The following is a 23,579-nucleotide window of genomic DNA, read 5'->3' as shown; positions in this document are numbered from 1 at the left end:
AGAAACAGAGACAAGTGCCAAGTAGGCTTTCTCATATTTAAGTATTAATTTGGAGTGGTAGGTCAAATAATTTAAGAAACTATGCTTTTTCCTGAGGGTTTTAGGTGTAACTGTTAGATTTCTAGGAATCTTGAAACTGTAATTTACTGAGGATCCCAGAGTACTTCCATAGCTACAAACCTGATGCTGTTAAGGTAGGTAAGATATAAAAAATGAGCTTTTGGGGTTGATCATTACATTGAAATGAAGTGTCTAATGTTATAGAGCAGTCAATGGCCTGTTTTAACTCCATTGGAAAGCACTTCTGAATCCAGTGAGGTTAAGGTGGGAACCATTATGTTTACCCAGTAAGCTGACTTTCCAACACAGGTTTAGCTCACATGCCTCATGAGCTTTATTCTGTCTCTTGAGCATGGAGTGGAAGCAGTCTTTACCATGTTTTTAGCTAGTTCTGTGTAAATAGTTGAAGTTTTGCAATAAACATGAACACTGTGAGTAACGTAAGTAGCTGCTTAGACTGAAGTCTTCAATGATATGAAGGCAATATTTTCTCATGTATTTTTATATAGCACTAAACACACTATTAGGATCAACAGATTAAACATGAAGCTTTATTTTACTTGTATCCGAAGAAAATATTTTTATAATCTGAAATGTGTAGAAAGGGATCTGAGATCCCTGTGTACACTCATTGGACCAAGTAGCTTCTTGGTGCAGATGATTAATTTTGATGAAGGTAGAATAAAGCAGGTGTGGCAACACAGTATTGTAGGATAACAATAGTTCTATACCTGTGATCTTTGAAGGTGCTTTAGTGTCTGGATAGATTTTTTTATTTTGTAAAAGGTCTGTTAGTATTACTGACAGCTCATAAAACATTTTCTGTGGACAAAGACTTACTAATCTTGGCCTTTTAAACAGTCTCATAGAGACAGACTTCACAGTCTTCTATTTTGTCTGAAGTAGGATCTTCACTGTAAAATAAGTAGAAAAGGGGAAGAGGTGCAGTTTCATTAAGCTCTAACATATCATTGACTGTCAGATAGGTCTTGTTATGCTGTCCATCCTCATTTAACTATCCCACAAGATCTCTTAATGAAGTTAAGCCCCAAGTTCACTCCAGTAATTCTGTGGCAAGAGTTTGTGCAATGTAACAATTCATCACTTGTCAGGAAGGCACTTTTAGTTTATACATTTAATAAGGGCATCCTCTAGCTTGGTTAATTAGAAATGAACAGTTTGCATATTTACTAAATGCAGAGTGTCATTGCCACCACGGCCTATTGCCTACATGAATTATTTCTCTATCTGCAATAAACAGCTGGGTAATTATTACTGCCATAATCAGATAAATTCCCTCTGTAAGGCTTTTCTTACATGGCAATTCTTTGAACTCATCCAAAGCTGAACAAAATTTATGAACTCCAGCAGCTAGACCACTTTTTCATAGTGTAGTGTCCCTGTTCCCTATTTCAAGGACATGTAGACTATCATAAATATTGTGTAAATTAGGAGGATAAATATGATTACCTTAAGATTACATATTAATAAACTTGATTTTCAAAATATAATTTTCAGGTTGTAACTGATTACATTATAGCAGTTCTGGTTTATCTAATTGTAGAGACATGACAGGCCATCTATATACAGGCTATACGAGGTTATCAGGAAAGGGCTCTACCACTTGAAGACTAAAGACTCCTGAAGAAGTATATAAATATTTTTCATGTACCATAGTCACTTCAGCCATCTAGGTCATTAGAAGTATGACAAATATTATGTGCCATTTACTCAACTCACTCAAAGCAGTTCTAATCTTATTAAAATAAGGTGATGGTTCTTTTTGTTGTGCTACTTTCAGTTTAATTATGAAGCATAAAATCTAACTGCATTAATTGATGTGTTTCATAAGAAAATTAGGTATTTCTTTCATTTTTAGGAGCACTTTATATAGAATTATATAACTGAGTTCGCTCTATGCTACCCAAGTATTCCAGCTCATATGTGAGTACTGCAAGTACATAAGTGAGTACTTAATTTATACATACAGATTTTCCAGAACATGCTATAATGTAGTTTATTTTTGAGAACTCCAAACAAACAAACAAACAAACAAACAAACAAATCAAAAGAAGTGAATGTTATTTTTCTTAGTTGGCACACAACAGCCTATTTGATCTAACATCAATATTTTGTTTTAAACATAATGTAAGATACTGTGCCTGAGTGCTGCTAGAAAGTTGCCAGTTACTGTTCCTATACTACATAACTCTTTATGAAACAAGTAGCATTCCTCACAATTCAGCAAAATATTCAGAGGCAGCAGAATGTTAAGGAAGGCCAAACAAAATAGTGTTTGGCACTGCTCTACCCAGTGAAAGGCTGTCGAGATTAGACTCCCTTTATGATTTCCCAGTTACATCAGAGAAATAGAAACTACAGCAGTGAAGACCTTTAAAATGAGAACATCACAGTTGTTTTTGTTATTGAAAGTGTGGTGACTATGCATTGCTTTTTTGCAAGTTTGTGGGTTTGGTTTTTTTGTTTTGTTTGTTTGTTTGTTTTTGTCTGGGGGCATGAAGGCTTATTGATCTTTCTTTGGCATTTCTGGTTTTTTTACAGTGGAAAATTACAGTCCTTTGCTTCATATTGGTGTATCCTATAATGTCCCATGAGATATCATAGAATTACATTAGGTGACAAACAGTACCGAGTGTCTCATAAGCATATTTTTGTTTTATTTTAAAGGAAAAAATGTCCAAAATGGAGAAAAAAGGGGATCAAAAAATTGTCTTAGTTAATTGCTTTTTGATTCACTAAATCATTATAAATAGACTTTTCTGTTATCTAATGAGAGTTAAGTCTCTGAAGTGGTCGCTCACAGAAGAAAACAGAAAGACTGTCTTCTATTTTTACAATCTAGAACAGTAGTGATTAGTTACAAAAAGGTGGGGTTTTTTGTTCTAGTAATAATGAAAGCAATGTTATTTGGAATCGAATGTTCTTGTTTGACTTCAGATCTATCACCAATATGATGTTTATCATATCCAGTTTATAGCAGTATCCATAAAGAGCCTATTAAGCTTTGACTGAATAATCTAGTCTTGATTTAATAACATCAAAATATAGTAAATACCCTTTTTATTCTAATCCAGGAGTTAATTACCTTTGGTGTTCAAAGTATGTCCCATTGTTCCCCACAGAAACAGTTTAATTTTATCTTTGAACCATTGCTTCTTGTTATATACATCTCTACTAGACTGAAAACTGTGCCAGATATAAACAACGGAGATCATTGAAAGATGTTGTCTCTGTTTAAAATAATTTTTGTTACCATTTTAGACAAACCTTCAAATGCCCTTTAAAATACTATCAGCATTAGAATTCAGTACAATAATGATGAATAAGAAATTTTTTTTAAAAAAAATTTCTTCTATCAGTTTATGCATTCATTTGTATGAATGCTTTCTTTCACATGAAAGAACTTCTTCATATCTATGAATCCTGCTTGGGATGCCTCCTTTAAAAGCAGTGATTCTTCATATTGTGAGCATGGCTTTCCTTAAATTGTGAGAAAATTTCACTTATAATTATACCCATTTCAAATTCCTCAGACTCTTCACCTTGTAGGGATAATTGCAGGAGTCCATTAACTGGTTTATCCTTGACAGTGAAGCTAAATCCCAATGTTTTACCTTGAACTTCACAATTCCTGCTACCTTCAAACCAAATCAAAAAACAGTGTTTCAAGAAAGCAACATTTTCCATCTCTCTTCTCCAAGAAGGCTATTCTTTTCTTTCCCAATTAACTAACTGCTAAACGTTTTCAGCCTCGTGTAACAAACTGATTTGGTCTTTCAGCTTGTAAGGCACCCAAAATGAGGCAGCACTCATTTGCCTGCTACTTGTACTTGGTGTTGAGAGGCCTCACAATCATCTCTAGCACTGTGTTTGGCCCCCCAGGGAAGATTTAGTGCTCTGACCAGAAGTTTATGTGCTTGGGTATGGACAATAGAATATATTGGATGCACTCTTTAGACATGTATAATTGGATGTTGAAATCTATAATTAAGTAGTCTTATTTATTCGGGAGAAACAAAATTTCAGAGAATAAACTTTAATTCTGAGTGTAATTTCTTTCATGGCAACAGAAAATGCCTTATTTTATATATATATATATATATATATATATATATACACATACATACACACACTCACACATATATATATTGGGTGGTTTTTTTGTTTTGTTTTGTTTTGTTTTGTTTTGTTTTGTTTTGTTTTGTTTTGTTTTCCCCTGATGTTGATTGCTTCAAAATTTTCAAGACAGTAAGAGATAAGATTTCCTAACACTTCTGAAAATTGGGATCTAGTTGATATTTTTGGTTTGGCAATGAGGCACTGCTGTGAGATCACATACTTACAAGTAGCACTCCTGTATTAAACAAAATGTGTCAGACCTCTCCCAAAATAATTACAGTTGCTGCATAATAAAAATATTCATTCACTGTGTCTTTCATAAAGTTTTATGCTTCAATAAAAATGACATCATAGGTTCTCAAGTGGTAACGCTATTCCACGAATATGAAATTGAGAAAACCGTGAGGTACCACAAAAATCACTATGAAGTTGTGAGTCTTGGCCCCACTGCTCTGCTGTACATAATAGGTTGTTACATAAAAGCACTCCCTGCCTTGCTGTTGTAAAACCTGTTTAATGTAGACAAAGTGTACCATTTTATTTATCAATGTATGCAGACTTTTATGTGAAACTAAGTGAAGGATGTGAGTTAGTGAGTAGACCTCAGTCAAATTGTTTCATAATACTCTGAGAAGGAAAATCAACTTAGCTGATGACCTTTAGAAGCTATAACGTCATGTTTGCTTTCTAAATCACATAATGTTGAATATTGTAAATGTTGCCAAGTACCATATATTAAAGTAAAAGAAGTACAGATATGTCTACATTGTACTGCACTGCAGCAGAGAGATAACAGTTAGCTTAAATGAGTTCATTCTAGTCCTGGGAACAGCTTAACTGTAGCAAAACATAGCAGTGAGCTTTCCTCTAGTTATTACTGTGCAGATGGTAGCATATATAGTCTTCTGGGAATTGCAGTGCCAAAAGATAACAGATACTTTCGCATGACATTCACTAGAAAACTTCCAATGGTATTTGGCTGGGGTTAGACATCCTCTTTTGTATGTTGCAGGAAAAATTAGAAACATGACTGCTCTCTTAGCAGCTTAGCACTGACACTGTGCTAAAAATGACCACTGCTGCTAAACTGCTGTCAGAATAAATTGTGTTGGGGCTCTGTTATCCATTCTGGGCCAGATCGGCTTTGTTACCCTCAAATACTAATTTCACTCTTTAAGCTGATCACCAAATACTAATTTCACTATTAAAGCTAATCAATCAGGCTGGTTTTTCATGAAGGGGTCAATAGCAAACAGACATTGAGTGAAAACATTTTTCCTGTTGTTAGGTTTTTCAGCATAGACCTGGGCATAAATAAAGCTGAACCAGTCTACTTGGATCTGATTCCTCTGCCAGCAGAAGCTTTGGTGTTGAGTTGCTTTTAAGCCTCATCCTTAGTAGGTGGGGTTTTACAGTTTAATTAAATCAAAACAATTAAGCTGAAAAATCATTGTTTAGATTTGACTTTTTACAAAAAAAAATTTAAACTTCACAGCATTTTCTGCTGCCAATGAGTATAAAGTAAATTTGCCTTAAGAGTATATATGCACTAGGGAAAAACATTTGGACCAAGAAGTTTGCATGTTTTGAGAAAATAGAATAATCTTAATACACTATATATGAAAAAATGTAGGGTTTTAGTATACGTGAGGAAAAATTCTGTATGAGTTGTTATTGAAATCAGATGTACCTTAATTAGAAGATTCTGCATAATGGATTAGGAAAATACTCTGTTTTAGTTCTAAGCTGCCTCTGCAATCAGTAGCTTGAAAGGCTGTTGCACTCTCTTGAGTAACTGTGCGGCAGTGGAAGTAGGAAGGATAAGAAGGATGCATCCATCTGTTCTTCCCTATCGTCTGGTACATGCTGTGCCCTGATCTCCCGATCTGCACGAGGTATTCATTCACTTGTGTGCCCTTCACCACCACGTTCATCACATTTCCAGCGTCATGTATTGATCACACTGGGGACCTTGACAGTGGAACTGGTGTGTCACTTAATTCCATTGGCACGGTACGCTATGTGATTAAGGGGAGATGGACAGACTATGTACTAATAGGCACAAATTATAATAAGATTTTAAGGTATTATGAATTTCTTTCTGTAAAACTACTACTAATAAGAGATACAGCGTGTTTTCATATGCCTAAACATTTTCTTTATTTTATTTTTTTTTATATTAATGATATGAAAAACATATGAAATTCATATTTCCTGTTCACTGCACTGCAGTGACATCCACTGCAGAGCAAATCCTCCAGATCTTTAAGAGAATGTCATGATGGATTTGTTGAATGGATTCATGTAAACATTCACATTTAAAATCAGTAAGAATTTTGGACATCTATTTCTGGTAGATCTTATAGACAGTAAGATACCTTGTACCACTAATAATTGACTGCTGCTTTGAGCATCTAGCTAACTGCAACTTGAGATCAAGTATTTTGGTCAGGGAATTCTGCCAGGATACACACAGGTATCCTATACAACATGGTAGAGAGGAAAAGAGAGTTACATAACTGCCCTGTTTTGCTTACTGAATTGGAAGAACTTAATTTGAAAAATGAGATAAATGTTGATGATGAACAAGCTGTCTGATGGTACATAGCTAACTTGAGTAGGTAGTATGTGTGTTCTGTTAAAACTTTACTTTCAAAGTACAGATTTCTCTAAACTATTTTTACATCCTAGGCTGCTCTATAGATATATTTCAATGTTTTCCCAAATTTAATCAATTAAGTCAAACAATATTATCATGGCAGGTTATATTCCATTCTCACCTACATCAATGTGATGTAAAATCAAGTGGCATGCAGTGGTATAACAAAAATTATTGTCTCACTAATTTTATTTTACCTTCCATATTCTGTATTTGAGCAGGGAGAATGATAAATAGTCAGGAAGATGAAATAGATTTAGGTTATCTCTTTGTATTCTAACGTTGCCTACTGCTTCTGTTGCCGGAATTTTATGATTTGGTATCTGAACTGTTTAAAATCACAATAACTTAATACTTCTTCTGGATACTCTAGACAACTATACTAATTATTGTTTTTTATTGAATGCCCTTTCCTTTAGTTAATATAATAATTTTATAATATTATTTGGCCAAAGGACCAGAGAATGCCAGTGGAAATGCAAACAGAATGCAATAGTTTGATAAACTTGATAAACATAGGTCAGTGTGAATTTATAAAACTATGAAGTTCTATGCAGAATTATTAAAATCTGTATAATACTGAAATCATCACGTGAAGACCTTTCCAAAAGTGCCAGGAACAATATTATATTTGTATTTTTAACCTTTATACAGACAGCAGGAGCACTGTCAACTGAATTTGCAGCTCATAGCAGGAACCAACACCATTGCCTACTGCATAATGAAGAATCAGAATAACAATAAGTTACCTTGTCAGATGATTTTTTTTTATTTTTGAACTTTATAGAGCAAGTAATTTTATCATTAACAATTCAGTAGCCACTTAACAGATTTGTTACACAAGATCATTTTTAATTGTGGGTTTTGAGCACATATGTTGATAATCCTGTTCCTGTTTTCAAATGCATGAAACATTCCCTATGACAGGGACAACACACTTTGTTAGCCAGTATATTCGTGTTTTTTGGTAAAAAAAAATACATCCTAAACTTGCCATAGTAAACATTGGTATTCTTCTAATTTGTTTAATAATTTTCAGATCACAATAAGACATTACATTTGATAAAATATCTGAATATTCCCCTACAAAGCTATAAAAATGTGTGTGGGAGAAAGTCTGATTGGACTAAACTTATATGGGAAGCCAGGTTTATAGAAGATGCAATAGATGCCCTTAATGTATTGAGATAGGCTTTAGGATAAAGAAAAGATTATGTGCTAAAATAATTACCCAATTTTAGAGTTAAAACATTTTAATAAACAGTACTTTTCCAGCTATCAACCATGCAACAGACAGTTCACTTACAGAAATAGAACAAGGGTATTGAATAACCTAAAACATGTTTTGCATTTGCAGAACTCTTTTTCTCCTGCAAAATTTCTTGAAGCTTTAAAAGAGCAGGCCAAGCAGTTTGCCTTCTCCCGCTTCACACTGAACCAGGAAAGGTTCGTCCTGAAGTAAAACTGGTCCTGAATCCACAGAGTGTCATGTATCCCAGGCTGTATTCATAATGTCACAGAGATGTTACCCATATATCCCAAGAAGACTGCTCAATGAACCCATCATATTTGTGAACAAAGAGAAGACTGGCAGGAAGTGTACTCATTTAATAAAAAAAAAAAAATTAATTTCAACTGATTTCCTAGTGATTTAATAGAATTTGGATTTATTTTTCTGGGAAGGCATACATGTAGAAGATCCCAAGTATGAAACTTCCCAGTGAACACATTTCTATGTAAGCTATGTGGAACTCTAGTTGCATTTGGAGGTTAAGTTTCACTTATCCTTCTACACATTATTCTGCATGGTAACAGTGAAACCCCTGCAAAGTGCATGACATGTTTGTATTAACCTGCTAATGTGTGAAATAGTATATTCATATCTAACTCCTTTAGATTCTCTGCTTTTGTTGTTCCTTTTCAAATGCTTGAAAGTATGGTTAAAAAAGATGAAAGCTTCAGGTTCAAATAGTTTTAAAATAAATCTATATTTATGCTAAAACATCTATGTTTCCAGTCAAGCAATGTTTGGACTGCTACATACCACTTATTTTGTACTTCCTCTCCAGGAGATAATCGTCCTGGGAGCTATTATCCCTGTGACAGGATTGTCTGCATGTTCTGTACAACTATACAGGGCAGTATAATGTCTGATAGAGATATTTTAGAACAACTGACAAAATGTGTCAGCTGCAAAACTATACTGAAAATTATTTGTAACTGCTTAAAAAATCTCAAAATTTTATATGGATTATGGAACAAGTATTACTGAGGGTATGTGATAATCAGGAATGATCATGATCATGATCATGATCACTCTCTAAAAAGATCATGAATTACATCAAACTTCAACAAGTATTTTAGATTTCATTTAATTTCAGCAAGTAATAATATTAATTATTCATTCAAAGCAATCCAATAAATTCCCATTGATAACAGCAGGAAACCTTTTGCATCCTATTATCATTATTTCTGGAATACAAATCTCTGTTTTTGAAATTATTTGTGGGTTTTTATCACCAGTTGTGTTCTAAATCAAAAAGCTTCCATATTCAGTGTTAGGAAGAAGTACCTCAGTATATAAGAAGATGAATAGACTGTAGTAATAAATTGATTATTATTTCATCAGTTGTAGATAGAGGTACTAAAGCTGAATAGAGGGCACTGTAATCAAGAAGGAATATTGTTAAATATGTAAACCATAGACCATACACTCTGATATTGAAGATAAAGAGGCATAAAATAAAAGAACAAAGGTGATACTATATGTATTGTCTATTTATTCATTTGTGATTGATGGATATAGAACAAAGAAGTTCCTAGTAAAAAATGCTTATGTACCTACATGTAGTGACTCTGAAATCTGCACCTCGAGGACAAAGAAAGGTCGCCAATCTCTCCAACTCCTAGTTCTTTGTCAAAAATGGACACAGTTAATGAGGTTTGTTTGGTACAGCACAAATTCTCAGACACAGATAGAGATCCTTTCAATGGAAACAAATTTGTTTGGCTTTACCAGGTTACTTAGCGATTAATAATAGCCTTGAGATGCAGGTCAGAAAGGTCACCGTCCCCGCTTGCCAACACAATCTAAAATGTGCCGCTACTCCTGCTCTGCAGGCTTTGAGGCCCCAGAATGCTATGCATAAAGTAAAACAGGCTATTTTCCAACTTCTTTTTTCATATTAATAAGCAATTTTCAAGAGAAGGGTGGCAAAATGGGGGCCATGCCACTCTAAGTAATTCATTTATTTTGCAATTTAATCTTATGTTGGAAAAAAAATTACAGTGCTGCAAAAGCATAGCATGGTGATTTTTAAACGTCAGTGTGCTTCATAAGTAACCTTGTATGAAATATTGTATTAGCAGCCTTTAACAGTAAACTGCAACAACAAAAAAAAAATCAGAGATTCAAAAATACCTGTACATTTTTTCTGATCTGTATTTCCTTTTAATTTTCCTTTTCTTCTACAGTTAAAATAAAATGTTAATTACTTAATATTTTACTCATTTTAATTGATAAAATCTCAAAAAATACCATGAAACAAATAAAGTTCTACACTGCAACTTGTATTTAAGAATGTGATTTCAGATTTATAAAGCAATTATTGCACTTCCACATATTTTGATGAACTAATTTAATGACAATTAAAATATTAAGAGTAAGTCTGAGTCATAATCTTAAAAAACACTTTTGGGAACAATATTACTTTTCCATGTGATTATTCATATCAGCAAACTTACCCATGTGCATAATTTGACACTATTTGACCCATGTGCTCACAGTGTCTTATTTAGTACTCATTGAAACAATTGAGAGTATTAATGTGAACCTCTCTAAATAATCTGTTTTGCAGGAATATTTGAATCATGCCGTTATGTGAATAATATTTTTCTTTTAATTTATCATGTATACACATACTAAAAAACGTGAAGACTAGAATTTACTCACCTAATTAACTTTTTAGCAATCTAAATGCTTGACTGAATATGCTTGGTGTCTTTGGCACCCAGGTTAATTTGAACTAGCCATTCTGTAATAACAAAAATAACAAATGTTAACCAAACTAACCTTTTTTAACTGGGTCAAAAATTCTATACACGTGCACTGTGCACAATGGCACAGAATTTTGTTTCTTATAGAATTATTAATTCACTCTACTGTTTGCATAATTTATGGCAAGACTGGCTCTGTGGGGAAAAAAAGAAAAAAAAGAAAAAAAAAAAAAGAGGAAATCTATGCCCATTTTCCATTCAAGTTTTCCCCTAAACATTCAGTTGAAATCATGAGTTTTCTCTATTCTTTGAAACCTGATGTTAGGTATAGTTCCATATCTTTTCTGATGAAAGGGTTTTCTGCACAGACTCACATATTTAGACAACTCTGTGTGTTTACACACCTCTGTTGTGCAGTGCTTCGTGATACAGTTCAATTCCTGGTTCTTCTCTACAGCTCTCATCAAACCAGAGCAGAAATGACCTGTGCAACAAGCCCAATGCCCAGGACACTTTTCCTAAGGATAGTTTGTGCATAAAAGGCTCCCATCCAGTTTTCCTCTGTGTCTACTTTCTCAACCTTACAAAGGGCTCAAGGATCCAGGAGTGATGGATCCATCTCTTATCCCATGTCTGCTATCCTCTCTCATTCCAGAAAATCTCCTCTCTCTGCAGATCAGGAGGTGTTGCAAGGCACTAGCTGAAACATAAGTGAACAACCTTTATTTTTATTACAACAGCTTCCACTTAGAGAAATTCAAAGTAAAATGACACTTAAAGGCAAATAAAAGGACTTACATTAATACTCTTTTATCAAGCTGTAAACAATGAGAATCTGTACAGTGCTCCTACTTTTGATCACTTTAATCCTGTTTCTTCGTAATTATTTCCATATAGTATCCTATAGCTGTGGAACTGAAACAGCAGTAATTTTACATTCCAGCAGTGTCAGTATACTGCTAATATATAAGAACAAAACACTGTGAAGCTATGAAAGGGTTAAAGTAAAATTAAAGTCTAGCACGTCTTTTTTTTTTTTTTGTTATAATATAGTTAGCAGACTTATCTTATTACAGGAGTGAACTTCAAGAGTATGCAGAAGTGAAGGAAAATGAAGAGAAAATGAAGGACCTAGAAAAGAAAGAAAAGAGAAAGAAACACCAAGTCCGAAAGATGCATTACCTCCTTAGCACTGAGCAGGTTGGTAGACCTGTCCCTGACAGCTCATGCAAACCACTTGGGCCCCCAGCCTGACAGAGATAAACTAGCAGGCTGAATGGGACATGACTTGTTGAAAAGATATCACAAAGACACTACTTCGAGTTCAATTTAGCGCTTTTCTATAGGCAAGAGCAGGTACCATGACTATTCTGTGACAGTAGCTCATAGAGGCAGCATCAGCACTGCTGGCAGAAAGAGTCCAAGTCAGCAGTTTGATCTGCCACTGTGATAACACAACATGAAGGGCATAACCTCGCTTTAAAAACTCATTTTGACTGGCTTATTGTTGTGTTGCTGCACTTGTCAAGAACTAACAAGTTATTAAGCTGAGAAAGGATTTCATTTTTTTTCCCCTCTTTTTAATTGAGCTAATGCTTGGGTTGATGCAGTGTTCTGCTTGTTTTCAGGATGGATTGTAAATGTGAATTTTCAGCTAAAGCTTTTCTTAGAACTTCCTGAATCAGCTTATTTAGCATGATTGTTTTCACTGAAAAGTGCCTCATAAATTTTAAATATTCATTATTAATTTGTTTTGTATCAATATTACTGGCATATTATTCCAAGCATTTTTATGCAAGCTGCTTTAAACAGACAGGTAAATATGTCTGTAGATATATCTTACAGAAATTTGATATGATTGGTAAAGCTTGTGAGTTCGCCTGTTTTTTAGTCCCCTCTTGTAAACTTTCATAAAAAAAAAAGAGGATTTTGTCTCCATAAGTGTTGGGTGACTGATTGTTCTTCAGACAGATATGGAATTAATGTGAAATATTAGTATGATCTAAATGCTTGTTTTTTGTAAGTTGTCAATTATAATCTGTGTTTAAGAACGGTTAATCATAAAGAATGCAAGAAAAATACCATCACACTTAATGACAAAATATTTAATCTTCCCTTTTGTTTGGGAATTATTTGTGATTTATCCTGTAGATAGAAATGTGGTTTGATTAACTGGATATCAGTTATTAAAACTTGATGTGTAAATTAGGTGTGAGTAATTTTTTTTAAAATGCATAGTAAAAAATAACATCAAAAGTTTTCTCAATGGCTATTATACAAGGAAGCTAGTTGAAGACTGAAATTAGCTCACTATATTTTATTTTTCCACATGTAGATCTAGGACATTAAGAATAATCTGCACAGTATTTTACATTCTCTTAAACTGTAGAAAATTGGGAATTCTTGTTTTGAACACTGCATTTTATATAAACATAAACATTAATATGCTTACCTGGAGTACAAAAATTGTTGAGTTGGAGAGATTGAATGGTCGACTAAGATTTTAGTAAGCTCAGTTCACCTCCAATGATAAAGGCTTAGTAAGCTGTAACACTTCTTAGGGAATGGCAAGGAGCTCCTCATTTCAGCCATGGAGGACTCCTGGTAGAGGGCAGCAGTAACTGTTATGTACTGCTGAATTTGGGTTTAATTTTACAGAACTAGAATTTAGCTAGCAGTGGTTTTAGCTAGCAGAACAAAAATTGCTTGGTTTTGCTTGCTGCGATGGTTTGTGAATACTGAGACTCAGAGCCCACAGAAGTTTTTCTTTGTTAGAAAACTGAGCTCCAAGAGCTGTCTTCTTTTGCAGGTAGTATTTCAAAACATAAGTAAATATAAATCAATGCAAAACCTACAGACAACTTGAAAACCAGCAAAGATATATTTGAAGTTAACTACTTACTGCAAAGTCTGTATTCCACAACTCCACATAGCTGTAGAATTTGATATCTTGCTAAGATGCAGCACAAATTATTTCCATGCAGAATTTACTGGTTTGATGCTCTGTGCCTGACATTTTAATCTCTAAATGTCTGGTCTTCTGATCTGACTTACATCTACATCTCACTGTTTTCAAAGAACACTTAACTGGATTACTGAACAAGGACCACTTATCTCTCAGTAGTAGAGATAGGCAGTAGTAGTAGAAACAGGCAGCAAAAACCAACACTTTTGAATCAGTTAAGAAAACATTATTTGTAAGCAGGGCTCTTAGCAAATGAAAAGAGGACAATGATGAGCTGGATTTGTCGTAGAGTCATGCATTACCTAAAGCCCAGTATGTTATAGACATGACTAGCCAAAGGTAGGTTCTCCTCCCCTTCCTGCCATATCCAGTGAGGTTCAGTGATGGAGCTGAGCCGCCTCATGCATCAAGGCTGCTGGTGTTCTGAGAGGTTATATGGACAGCTTTGAAAAATCTGTATTTGCAATAATTGTTTCAAATATATCCTATAGTTTGGAATATTTTTGTTTTAATACAGGCAAAAAGGGTGAGAAAACGGTGTTTACTTATTGACAGAAAAGAATTAAGGAGTTGTTGCTCCTCAAATTTTGTTAAGAAAGGCATGCCAATTTCCATTATTCTCTCCTGAGCTGAAGCCCACAACATGTCAGAAGTGTGTTTCTATAACAATATATCTGTATCTTTATCTATAGTTATGTCTATATCTTTATCTATATACAAGGTGTGCTGATTCCTTATTGTTAACATTGTTTTACTTTCAAGAAGTAAAGCTGAAGAATGTGAGTGTCAGGAATGTACAGGGGTCTCTGGTATGGACATAATAGCATGGCCTATGATTCATTTAGTGTTTTGTTCTTTTCACAAATTAACTTGTTATTCAAGCATTTATTTCTCTCATAAACTATTACTTTATAAAGAAAGACCACTTTCTGGTTGCTTTGTGCAAGATATTCCAATGTAAAATCCAGCAAGAAATAAATCTATGAGGCAACTTTGGGACTTCCAAACCAAATTCAACCTATTTAAAAATAGGATTTTCTGTATTTCAGGTTTAAATTTTTTAATATAACACAGCCCTTTTCTTATATGTTTTTTTACCCTATTAGACTGATAAATTTTGACTTTATGATGAACATAATAAAAATTATATATTTAACAAGTCTTTGTCCCTGTTAAGAATATTATAATTTCGTATTGTTACACAATCTATTTTCACTGTTTTTACCTGTTTTACCATGAACTGAATTGTGATTTCTTATTGAGACATGAAACTTACAATAATTAAGTTTTTCTTCTTAGTCCAGAATCACAGTATGCTATTTCCACTACAGTGGTAATAATATTTTTTTTAAAAAAATTGTCATTAATAAATGAAATACTTATTAAATGTGGTTTCCCACATTTTTTATTTTATTTTCCATTATAAACATGTTTACCTATGAAGATTATTATTCTATATCCCTGTAGTTCCTCTTTCTGTATTAACAACCTTCACTATGATTGAACAGGTTCTTACTTCTGTTCTTTATCATATTTTCAAGGCCAACATTTGTAGTAAGGGCCATCCCCTGCCAAGTGCTGACAAATGACCTTTGAAGTCAACAACGGAGAAAAGCACTGAATACATTCATGGCACTTTGCAGAAATGGGGACAAAGAGCCCACTTGTGTTGAAATATGTGGTTGCATGATTCCTGTCATTGGTATTTCCAACCTTTCAAGAAATTTTGTAGTTGGTCTTTGTCTTACAATGGTGATGAGAGTCAGGAGTATGACAGTCTAAATCCAGAGATGCAGTATTGAGCTAGAATGCAGACCTGTATTGTTTTAAGTATCTGCTGACAGAGCAAGTAGCAATGCTGTGGTGATTCTGTGAGGGGGAGCAGGTGCATCAGCACCTGCAAGTCCACAGTGGGACGGGGAGCAGAAGCCAGTGGTAAAAAATACAGAGCAGAAGTGGTGTCCTGTAAAATACTGAGTCCAGAGAATCCTATGGAAACAGTGTTCCAAGTGTCACAGCTGAAAAGGCCTTCTGCTATTACAGGTTCTCCTGTCACTGAGGAGAGGATTGGAGAATCAGTAGAGCAACAGATATTTCCCCTTTATTGTTTCTTTTCTGTATAGCAAACAGTACGGGGTGAGGTAAAACAGAATATTAATTCTCTTTTCTCCGTGTCTTCTGTTTCTAAATAGGTAAACACAATTATTTTTTGTCAGACAAAATAAATGTGCAACTGGTCCAGGTAGGCACATTTCTTTTGATCTTCAAAATCTTGAGAACTTTGCCACACAATTGCAGAACGTACTTGTACATTCTTACTGGTGGGATGTTATACATGCATCACTGCTGTGGCTGGTGGACTGAGTCACAGCCTTCTTTCTAAACCTATGATAAATCATGCTGAGTGTAGATCAGCTAATACTGGTCCTCTGTTCTCTGGGAGCTTCTGTTCTATCTGAATGCTTTAACTATTGAGACCTTAGAAAAATTATTCATGCTGTGTGTATGTCTACTCTTGACTTTTATATAACATCTTCTTTCTGTTAGCCCCTGACTAATTAGAAGACCTGACTGAGTCAGACTGAAGGCTCCTCTACCAAGCATCCTATCTTTGACGGTGATCAACAACATGGACTAGGTTAAAGGAATAAAATGGGCAATATAATTACTATCAAGAATATTCTCTCAGTTTCCAGCAAACTTGAAGGACTTGTAGTTCTTAGTTCTTAGTACAACTTTCTATTTCTGTAATATTTAGGTCTTCATTTTTTTGTCTCCGTATGCCTTCAATTCCCACCTCTCTTAATACCTAGAGAAGAAATAACCTAGACAGGGGTGGATTAAGAGATTTGTCACTAACACTAGCTCTTAATTAGTGCTTCCTTGGAAGACCAGGTTCACTCATTCTCCTCGCAGCGTTGTTTTGCTCATGCACGTTCATTTCACAACTTTGCTGTCTCTGATATTCTGTCACAGGAGAATATTCAACTGTGAAGTGCCTTATTCTTTCTCTACAATTTCATCTGGTTCTAGGAATTGTCTCTGCCGCTCCAAGCAACGCTGAAGTCCATTACTTTTCAGCCCTCTTAAGCAAGGGACAGTTTTTCCTGATGTCTTTGGACAGTTTGTGAACAGATACTGCTCATAAGATCCTGGTAATTTAGAGCTGCAAGTGAAGGTCAAAGTCTATGTGTAATAATAGGCTCTTTTCATTGCAGAAGTTTTAGAAACTATGACATTCTTTTTAGTAGCAGGACACAAGTCCTCTTTTTGGATCACAGTAGTTCAGTTTTCAGTGCCTGCTTGAGTGGGTCACCATCTCTCTGTTGAGTCAAGGCTAATGCACTTAGGTGTGTGGCTAATATTTGCCATCATTTATTCCCATTGAAATAATGCTTTGTAAAGAATTACTTGTAAGGATATTACAGCTGGTGCTATAAAACAAGAAAATATTTTGAATTGAACTAGTCTTGACTGAGATGATCCTTTCCAGGGAGACACAAACAAGTGAGAAAGTAACCCTTTAATAGATTAGCATTATAGAAAGCAATTAAAAAAAAGGCCAAAACACCCACCTTAAGAATAATGCTCTGTGAGGAGGAAGAAAATGTTTGCTATGAGTTACTCACAAGTAAGTAACAATGAAAAGTTCTGTCAGCAACAAAATCCAAGTTTTTCTGGTTTTACTCTCTCTGTGTATCTCCATAAGCAACTCCATTTCAGGTTAATGGGAACCATTTAGCAAACTTCTCTGGATTCTGTATTAGGGCTTTTGAATATAAAGGAAGAAAAACCTCTTTTGCTTCTAAGAACAGTTTCATTTTGATTTTCCGTATTTATTGTAGATCTCAAAATATCACTTCTATCAATTTTTCCATATTTATTTAACATTTTTCCATATTTATTTTGCATTTGTCTGTTCCTAGAGTAAAAGATTTTAAATTTAAATTCTATTCAATGCTAAAGTATTCTTTTATTGAATTTTTCCTGTCAACAGAGATGGCAATTCATAAACATTATAGTGACCACCTTTGTCCCCTTTTTACATTACTGGAAATCAAGAGTTAATTCTGTTGAAGTTACTGCACTTATTCAGGTCTAAATGTCTATTGTTCTAAGTGAGAAAGAAAGAAGGCCACAAAATCCTTCCTGGAGCAGGTTAATGAATATTCAGGAGACACAACTGATTAATATGCTTCTAACCTAATGTGCTGTCCTGTAAGAACTTGAAAAACAATTGGTCTGAAATGACACTGTTTGACATCCACTCTGTCTCTGGACAGCTGGCAGTTTTATTCTTAAAAAGGTGAAGACTCAGTGGATAAAGCCCTAGCCTTTGATCTTCAGATCCACAGTTTAAGAGACAAGGCTGCAAGTTTGGTCATTTGAGCTTAGTCCCGAGTGAACAGTCCACATCACAAAATGATTATACATAATTTGTTGCTATTGGCAGTGTCTGTTCAGGAAAGGCCAAGGACTGAGCTAGCATGAAGAATGAATTAGCTCTTACCTTTTACATTTTATTTCCTCCCTCTTTACTGTTGTAATTTTATTATGCTCTCTCTAAAACATTCAGGGAATGAAATTATCATTCACTGTAAGTACTAATACTTCCTGAAGATGAACTAAAATAGTAATTTTTTTTTTATTCTAGGTGCCCCAATCAATGAACATCCCCACCTATCCATGGGTGTTTAATATCCACTCATCATTTCTCTGCCAAGTAGTCAGATGTTTCTGAGTACTTTCCAAAGCTTGTACTGTACAAAATCCTATTTAAATTAAAGAGGAGAGAGTGAGCTTTCTTAGTTCTTAGGCAGGCTTGCAGCTACATTTAAATTGCACTTGTACATGAAACACTTCATGCTGCAGCATTCTGTTTTTATAAAATATTCTTTCCAAAGGCTTCACAATTTACATTACATCCATCTGACAGTACTTGTGACAGGTATGTTTGATCAGCAAGCTGTCCTCGTGTATTCACTTCCCATTGGAAGCCAGATGTATCAATCTATTCACAGGTATTCACTCTAGGAAAATCATTCCAATGGGGCACTGTTCACACCTTCTCAGTTCACTAGGAAGGGATCTCAGTTCATGTTGCTTAATGTTTCTGTCAGAAAGAAGGACAAAGTAAGGTAAATTGAAAGAAGACAGTAACTGAGCTGTTTGTGATTCTAAAAGACATTGTACCTGAACACCAGCTCTAAGTTCCAAAAATTACCTTTAAGTGATTTGCACACACAATCAAAAATCTCTAGTTCTCTTAGGATCTGAGTCCAGCTCTTGCCCTTTGGGATAACTAATCTTGAGGACACAGAACTATAATTCTGCTGCTTAACAGAGTATCATGGTGATGTTAAAAAGAGAGAAAGAGTTGAAAGCCAAAAATATATCTCCAGAATCTATCTGGTGCACATACTGCCAAAATAATTTAGTGACAAAATTTATAACTTCCACAGATTTTCCAGTTTCACTCATATTCTTTTCAATCAGGCATTTTTGTTCTCTAGGAAGTAGTGGTTATCTCCCTCAGGAGGACAAGTACAGTCAAAGCCAAAACTAAAGTTGTAAGCATGGTGATCTTCATGCCCAGAAATAGGTAACTGCTGACACTGTAACCTATTTTCTATGTGAACTATTTCAGAGGTGTTTCTTCCCTGTGTCAGTGAACAGTACTTCCCTCCCATTCACTCGTCTCTTAAGTCTCAGCCTAGAACAAGTGGTAAGTGAAAGTATTTCCAACAGAAATCAATAATTTCTCCTTTTTGTCCCACTTGCCTGAAAATAAGATACTCACTTCCTCTTCCTTAAAGATAGTCAGTGAAGTTTTAATCGTTATCTGTGACAGTATTGTAAACTCTATTTTTCCTAAAGGCTAACTGCTATAAAATCATTTCAGTTGGTTTTTTTTTTTTTTTTTAATAACTGGTTAACTTTCAAAGAACGGAGTTTACACAAAAAAAAAAATCATCCCTTATTACAAAGAGCTTAACACACAATAAAATGTAAAGTTTGAGTTCTGTTTTCTGATTGATCCTATGCCAGCTTAGTTTTCAATGGTATGTTCTTGTAGACATGGCATTATTTCTCAGTTTCTTCTAAATAGCTTGTTACTTGCCATATCACACAAAGCTTGATATAGCATAGTGTATAATAGCTCTGTATCTACCATGTATTATAGAATGGAGCATTTCAGCCTCAGTCATTTAAAAATCCACTAGCTAGAAGGTCCCTGCACTTAAACTTCCTTTTTCAGCATCTGAATTGCATAATCCCTATTTGTGTGGATTTTTTCTAGACAACAAACTTTGTGCTCAATTCCTGTGGGTAGGATTAATGGCAGAGTTTAAAGGACAAGCTGTGTGATCTATCAAAAGCTGTACATGCTGAGATCTTAGAAAAACATGACCACATTTTGTGTATTACTGTCAGCTGGAGTGGCAAAAGGTTTGGATTGCTGCAGGGTCAGAAATTCCAGAAAGAATGGGTTAAATATTGAATGCCGGCTGTGTGTATGATTCCGTAAGAACACTTAAGAAATAATCTATACTGCAAGGAACTCACAATGCAGCACAACACCAGCTAAATAGTTTACAAACAGTGTAACTCCACTGACATTCTTGAAATAGTTACTGGTATAAATTTGGTTGATGCAGAGTTGTCCATCTGGTATTTAACCAAGTTGGTGTCAGCTATGGTCTTGCTCAGGTAATTTTTTCCCCTGTTATATTAGGAGAAGTACATGCTAAGTAAGAGATAATTGCATAAGAGAGAGGTTGGGAATGAATAGTGTGGGAGAAGTCATGAAGATAAAATACCATGTATATCTCAACAGCAAACCTTCCTGTTGATTAAGAAGTGGCACTGATGGTACCCTTGCTTTAATGAGACTTCAAGATGAGTGATGCACACACTAGTCCTTTTGTTTTTCAGCTCTTAGGCAACAGAATACCATAATAATTCTTTCATTAGGTTGCACTGATTATTCAATATTCAGTGCTTTTATTTAGTATCTAATAAGTACTGTTAATTTGGGAGTTGTGTCTGTTCTGCAAGGGACATAACGAACACTGTACATCTCCCTGTATCATTTGCTTTGCTTTCAGCTTTTCCACTTCAACAATCTTTCAGTAAAGTCTTCATCTTTGGGGTTTTTTTCTGATTATCTCACTCTTTTCTCCTAGTTTCTGACTGCCTTTACTAATCTGACTAACATGGTTCTATTCCCTCATTATTATTTCCCTATACAATACTATAACTGTTCATTAAACCTTCCCCTCATTGTTTATTAGTTTGGTTGCAGACGGCTTTGTTAAACATTCTGCCACATTCTGAGTTTTTACTCATTGCCTAATCCTATAAGCTTACTACAGCAAATTGTTTAATAAATCGCTCAGCATATGTCTGTGAAGGAATACTCACATGTAAGCACAAAGCAACAGACACAAGGCACAAGGAAAAGCAATGAAATGTTATATTGTTTTCGTTGCACCTATGCAATGTTGAGGAGTAAAACAATTCTCTATTTAGCAATTATATCCTTGATAAAAGAAAACTCCATATGATTTCCATCTCTGCCTATTATAAAGAGCTTCTGTCTTCTGATATGTTGTTGTAGGTAACTTCTGGTGTTAGAAATTCAAAGATGCTAAGTGGTATAATTATAAGGATTTTTCTCAATCCAGTTAGAAAAGGACTGAATCTCAAGTGGGTTTTTTTATACAAAGCTATTCTTTTCCATTATGACAATGGATTGAATTTTAATTTTAAATGTATAAGTAATATCAAATATGTAGGTGTTTTAATGCTCTGAAAACGTCTCACAAGATAAGTTATTTTAGCCTCAAAATAGCTCTGTAAAGGGAGAAAATATTGTCTGTTTGCTTTTAGCAGTTATTGAGACAGAGAAGAATACATTCACCTCCAGAGATTACTTTTCAGACTAAGGTCTTTAATTCCCACTTACTCAAGGTGGTTATCGAAACAAGTTTCTTTTCAGAGATTCTTATAATTTGTATATTATCCCATATTCAGCCTAGCACTTCTTAAAGAGAAAATGATAACAGTAATGAAATTTCCTGTTCCTACTTTTAAAATAAAGCCATTCAGCAATAAAGTTGTTTTTTTCTGCTTGTTTTGAAATTAAAAGTCAGATGAGAAAACAGTAAGAGAACTTTGAATGAGCTGTCCCTGCACTGTGTCTTCATCATAAGAGTATTGTTTACCATGCCATCACTCACTCATTCAAGTTATTATCCCTGATCTAGTCAGGTCATCAAGAGCCTGCGTTAGAATTAGATTTGACAGAGTAAGCCTCACTCAGAGAGACAATCAGTGAAAGGTGGATGCATTTTTGGGATGCCTCTGCATCTGCTGGGCTGCTGTGTTTTGGATATTGTACCACAATGTTTCATGCAGTAAACTACGTTTCTCTTTTGTCTTGCTGCCTAAATGCCCAAGCAGATGGCACCTTTTTGGAGACTCAATTACAGTGCTGTTTCCTGCAATTGAACTTAGTGCCTTGCATGTTTAGAGGTTGGTTTTATGGTCTGTGGCCAGGATACTGGACTTGAATATTTTCTTAACATCTCATTGTATAGTCCATAAAATTGCTGCTTGGTTTACTTACACAAGTGCATTTAAGCTGTGATTACATTATTATTTTGATATCAAGCAAACATTTCACAGATGAAAAGGACTGAACCAAGCTTTACAGTCCTAAGGCAGAATAACAATAATTAATGTTTCTATTACTCTGTTTAAACAGAATATATATTAAGCAGAAGACAGGTAATTAATCCCACTTGAAAGAAAATACACTACTCATCACTCACTTATGAATTCTTCAGTCTCTCCATAAAAGCAGTATCTCAAAGAAAGGTAAAATATCTTAGGTGCAATAACAGAGTAGATCCTCCAGCTCTTATTTAGATTAAATTCCTGAGAGTATATTTTTCAGGGATTAGAGGATCAGGCCTGAGAGTAACATTAGCTCAGTGAGAACTGAACCTACGTTTATAAAGCTGGGTGACGTTTTCCCCATTGTCAGGCATGGTAAAGAAGTTTTATTTCAAACCAGAATGTTAAACCATACTATGATTTTTTTTCAATATCTACATAAACTTTACAATGTATTTCTTAATTGTTAATACAAAACTCTGTTCACATTAGTGAAAAAGCTTAAATATTTTGATGTTTGGAATTTGAGTGTGTGGACATAGTCTTATTATACTTGTTGCTAGAACACTATTTACAAATTTTTATAGGGTTTTTTCCTAAAATAAATATCATATTAAATCTTGTCCTTTTGTTTTCACAAAACATGAAATATTCTGAAAGTCTGTAAAAAGCTAGTTATTTAGAAGTTTAAAATTCTGCCTCTTTTACAGGCATGTTTGCAGCATTATATAAACACTTATTTCCTTCTGAATCATTAATGTTTTAAAGTATATCTTTTCCCTCCTAGAGAAACTATATCTGGGGATTAACCGGATTGTTCACTGGAATTCATGTGGAAGCATAACTGCAGTAGCTGAGAAATGATCATGTTTCCTTTTAGTTCTCAGCAAGAGTAATTGAATGTTGAATATCTTACTAAACGCTGGACTGTGACAGTGTGTTAACACTCTGACTATCTCCTAACAGCAGGGCAATTATTTGCTGAGTGGGATTTTTATAAATCCCCTGGCAGTAGTATGTCCTGATAATTATGATGAAGTGCACTGGTCAGTGTTGATTCAGCAATCCCATCTCTAG

The 23,579-nt window shown here is 34.6% G+C and overlaps 1 protein-coding gene across 1 annotated transcript in view; it reads left to right on the top strand.

Annotated features, from left to right (window-relative positions):
- The window catches only part of SPATA17 (spermatogenesis associated 17), an 86,050-nt gene that overhangs the window by 23,197 nt on the left and 39,274 nt on the right, over nucleotides 1-23,579 (top strand). Inside the window, exon 6 of the mRNA XM_040059449.2 lies at nucleotides 11,932-12,055. Coding sequence (XP_039915383.1) covers nucleotides 11,932-12,055 — 124 coding nt within the window. The remainder of the gene's footprint in view (nucleotides 1-11,931; nucleotides 12,056-23,579) is intronic.

The sequence above is a fragment of the Hirundo rustica genome, chromosome 3, assembly GCF_015227805.2.
Source record: "Hirundo rustica isolate bHirRus1 chromosome 3, bHirRus1.pri.v3, whole genome shotgun sequence".
NCBI lineage: Eukaryota > Metazoa > Chordata > Aves > Passeriformes > Hirundinidae > Hirundo > Hirundo rustica.
Note: the sequence above shows the minus strand (reverse complement) of the source record. Positions and strands in the feature narration are given on the sequence as shown.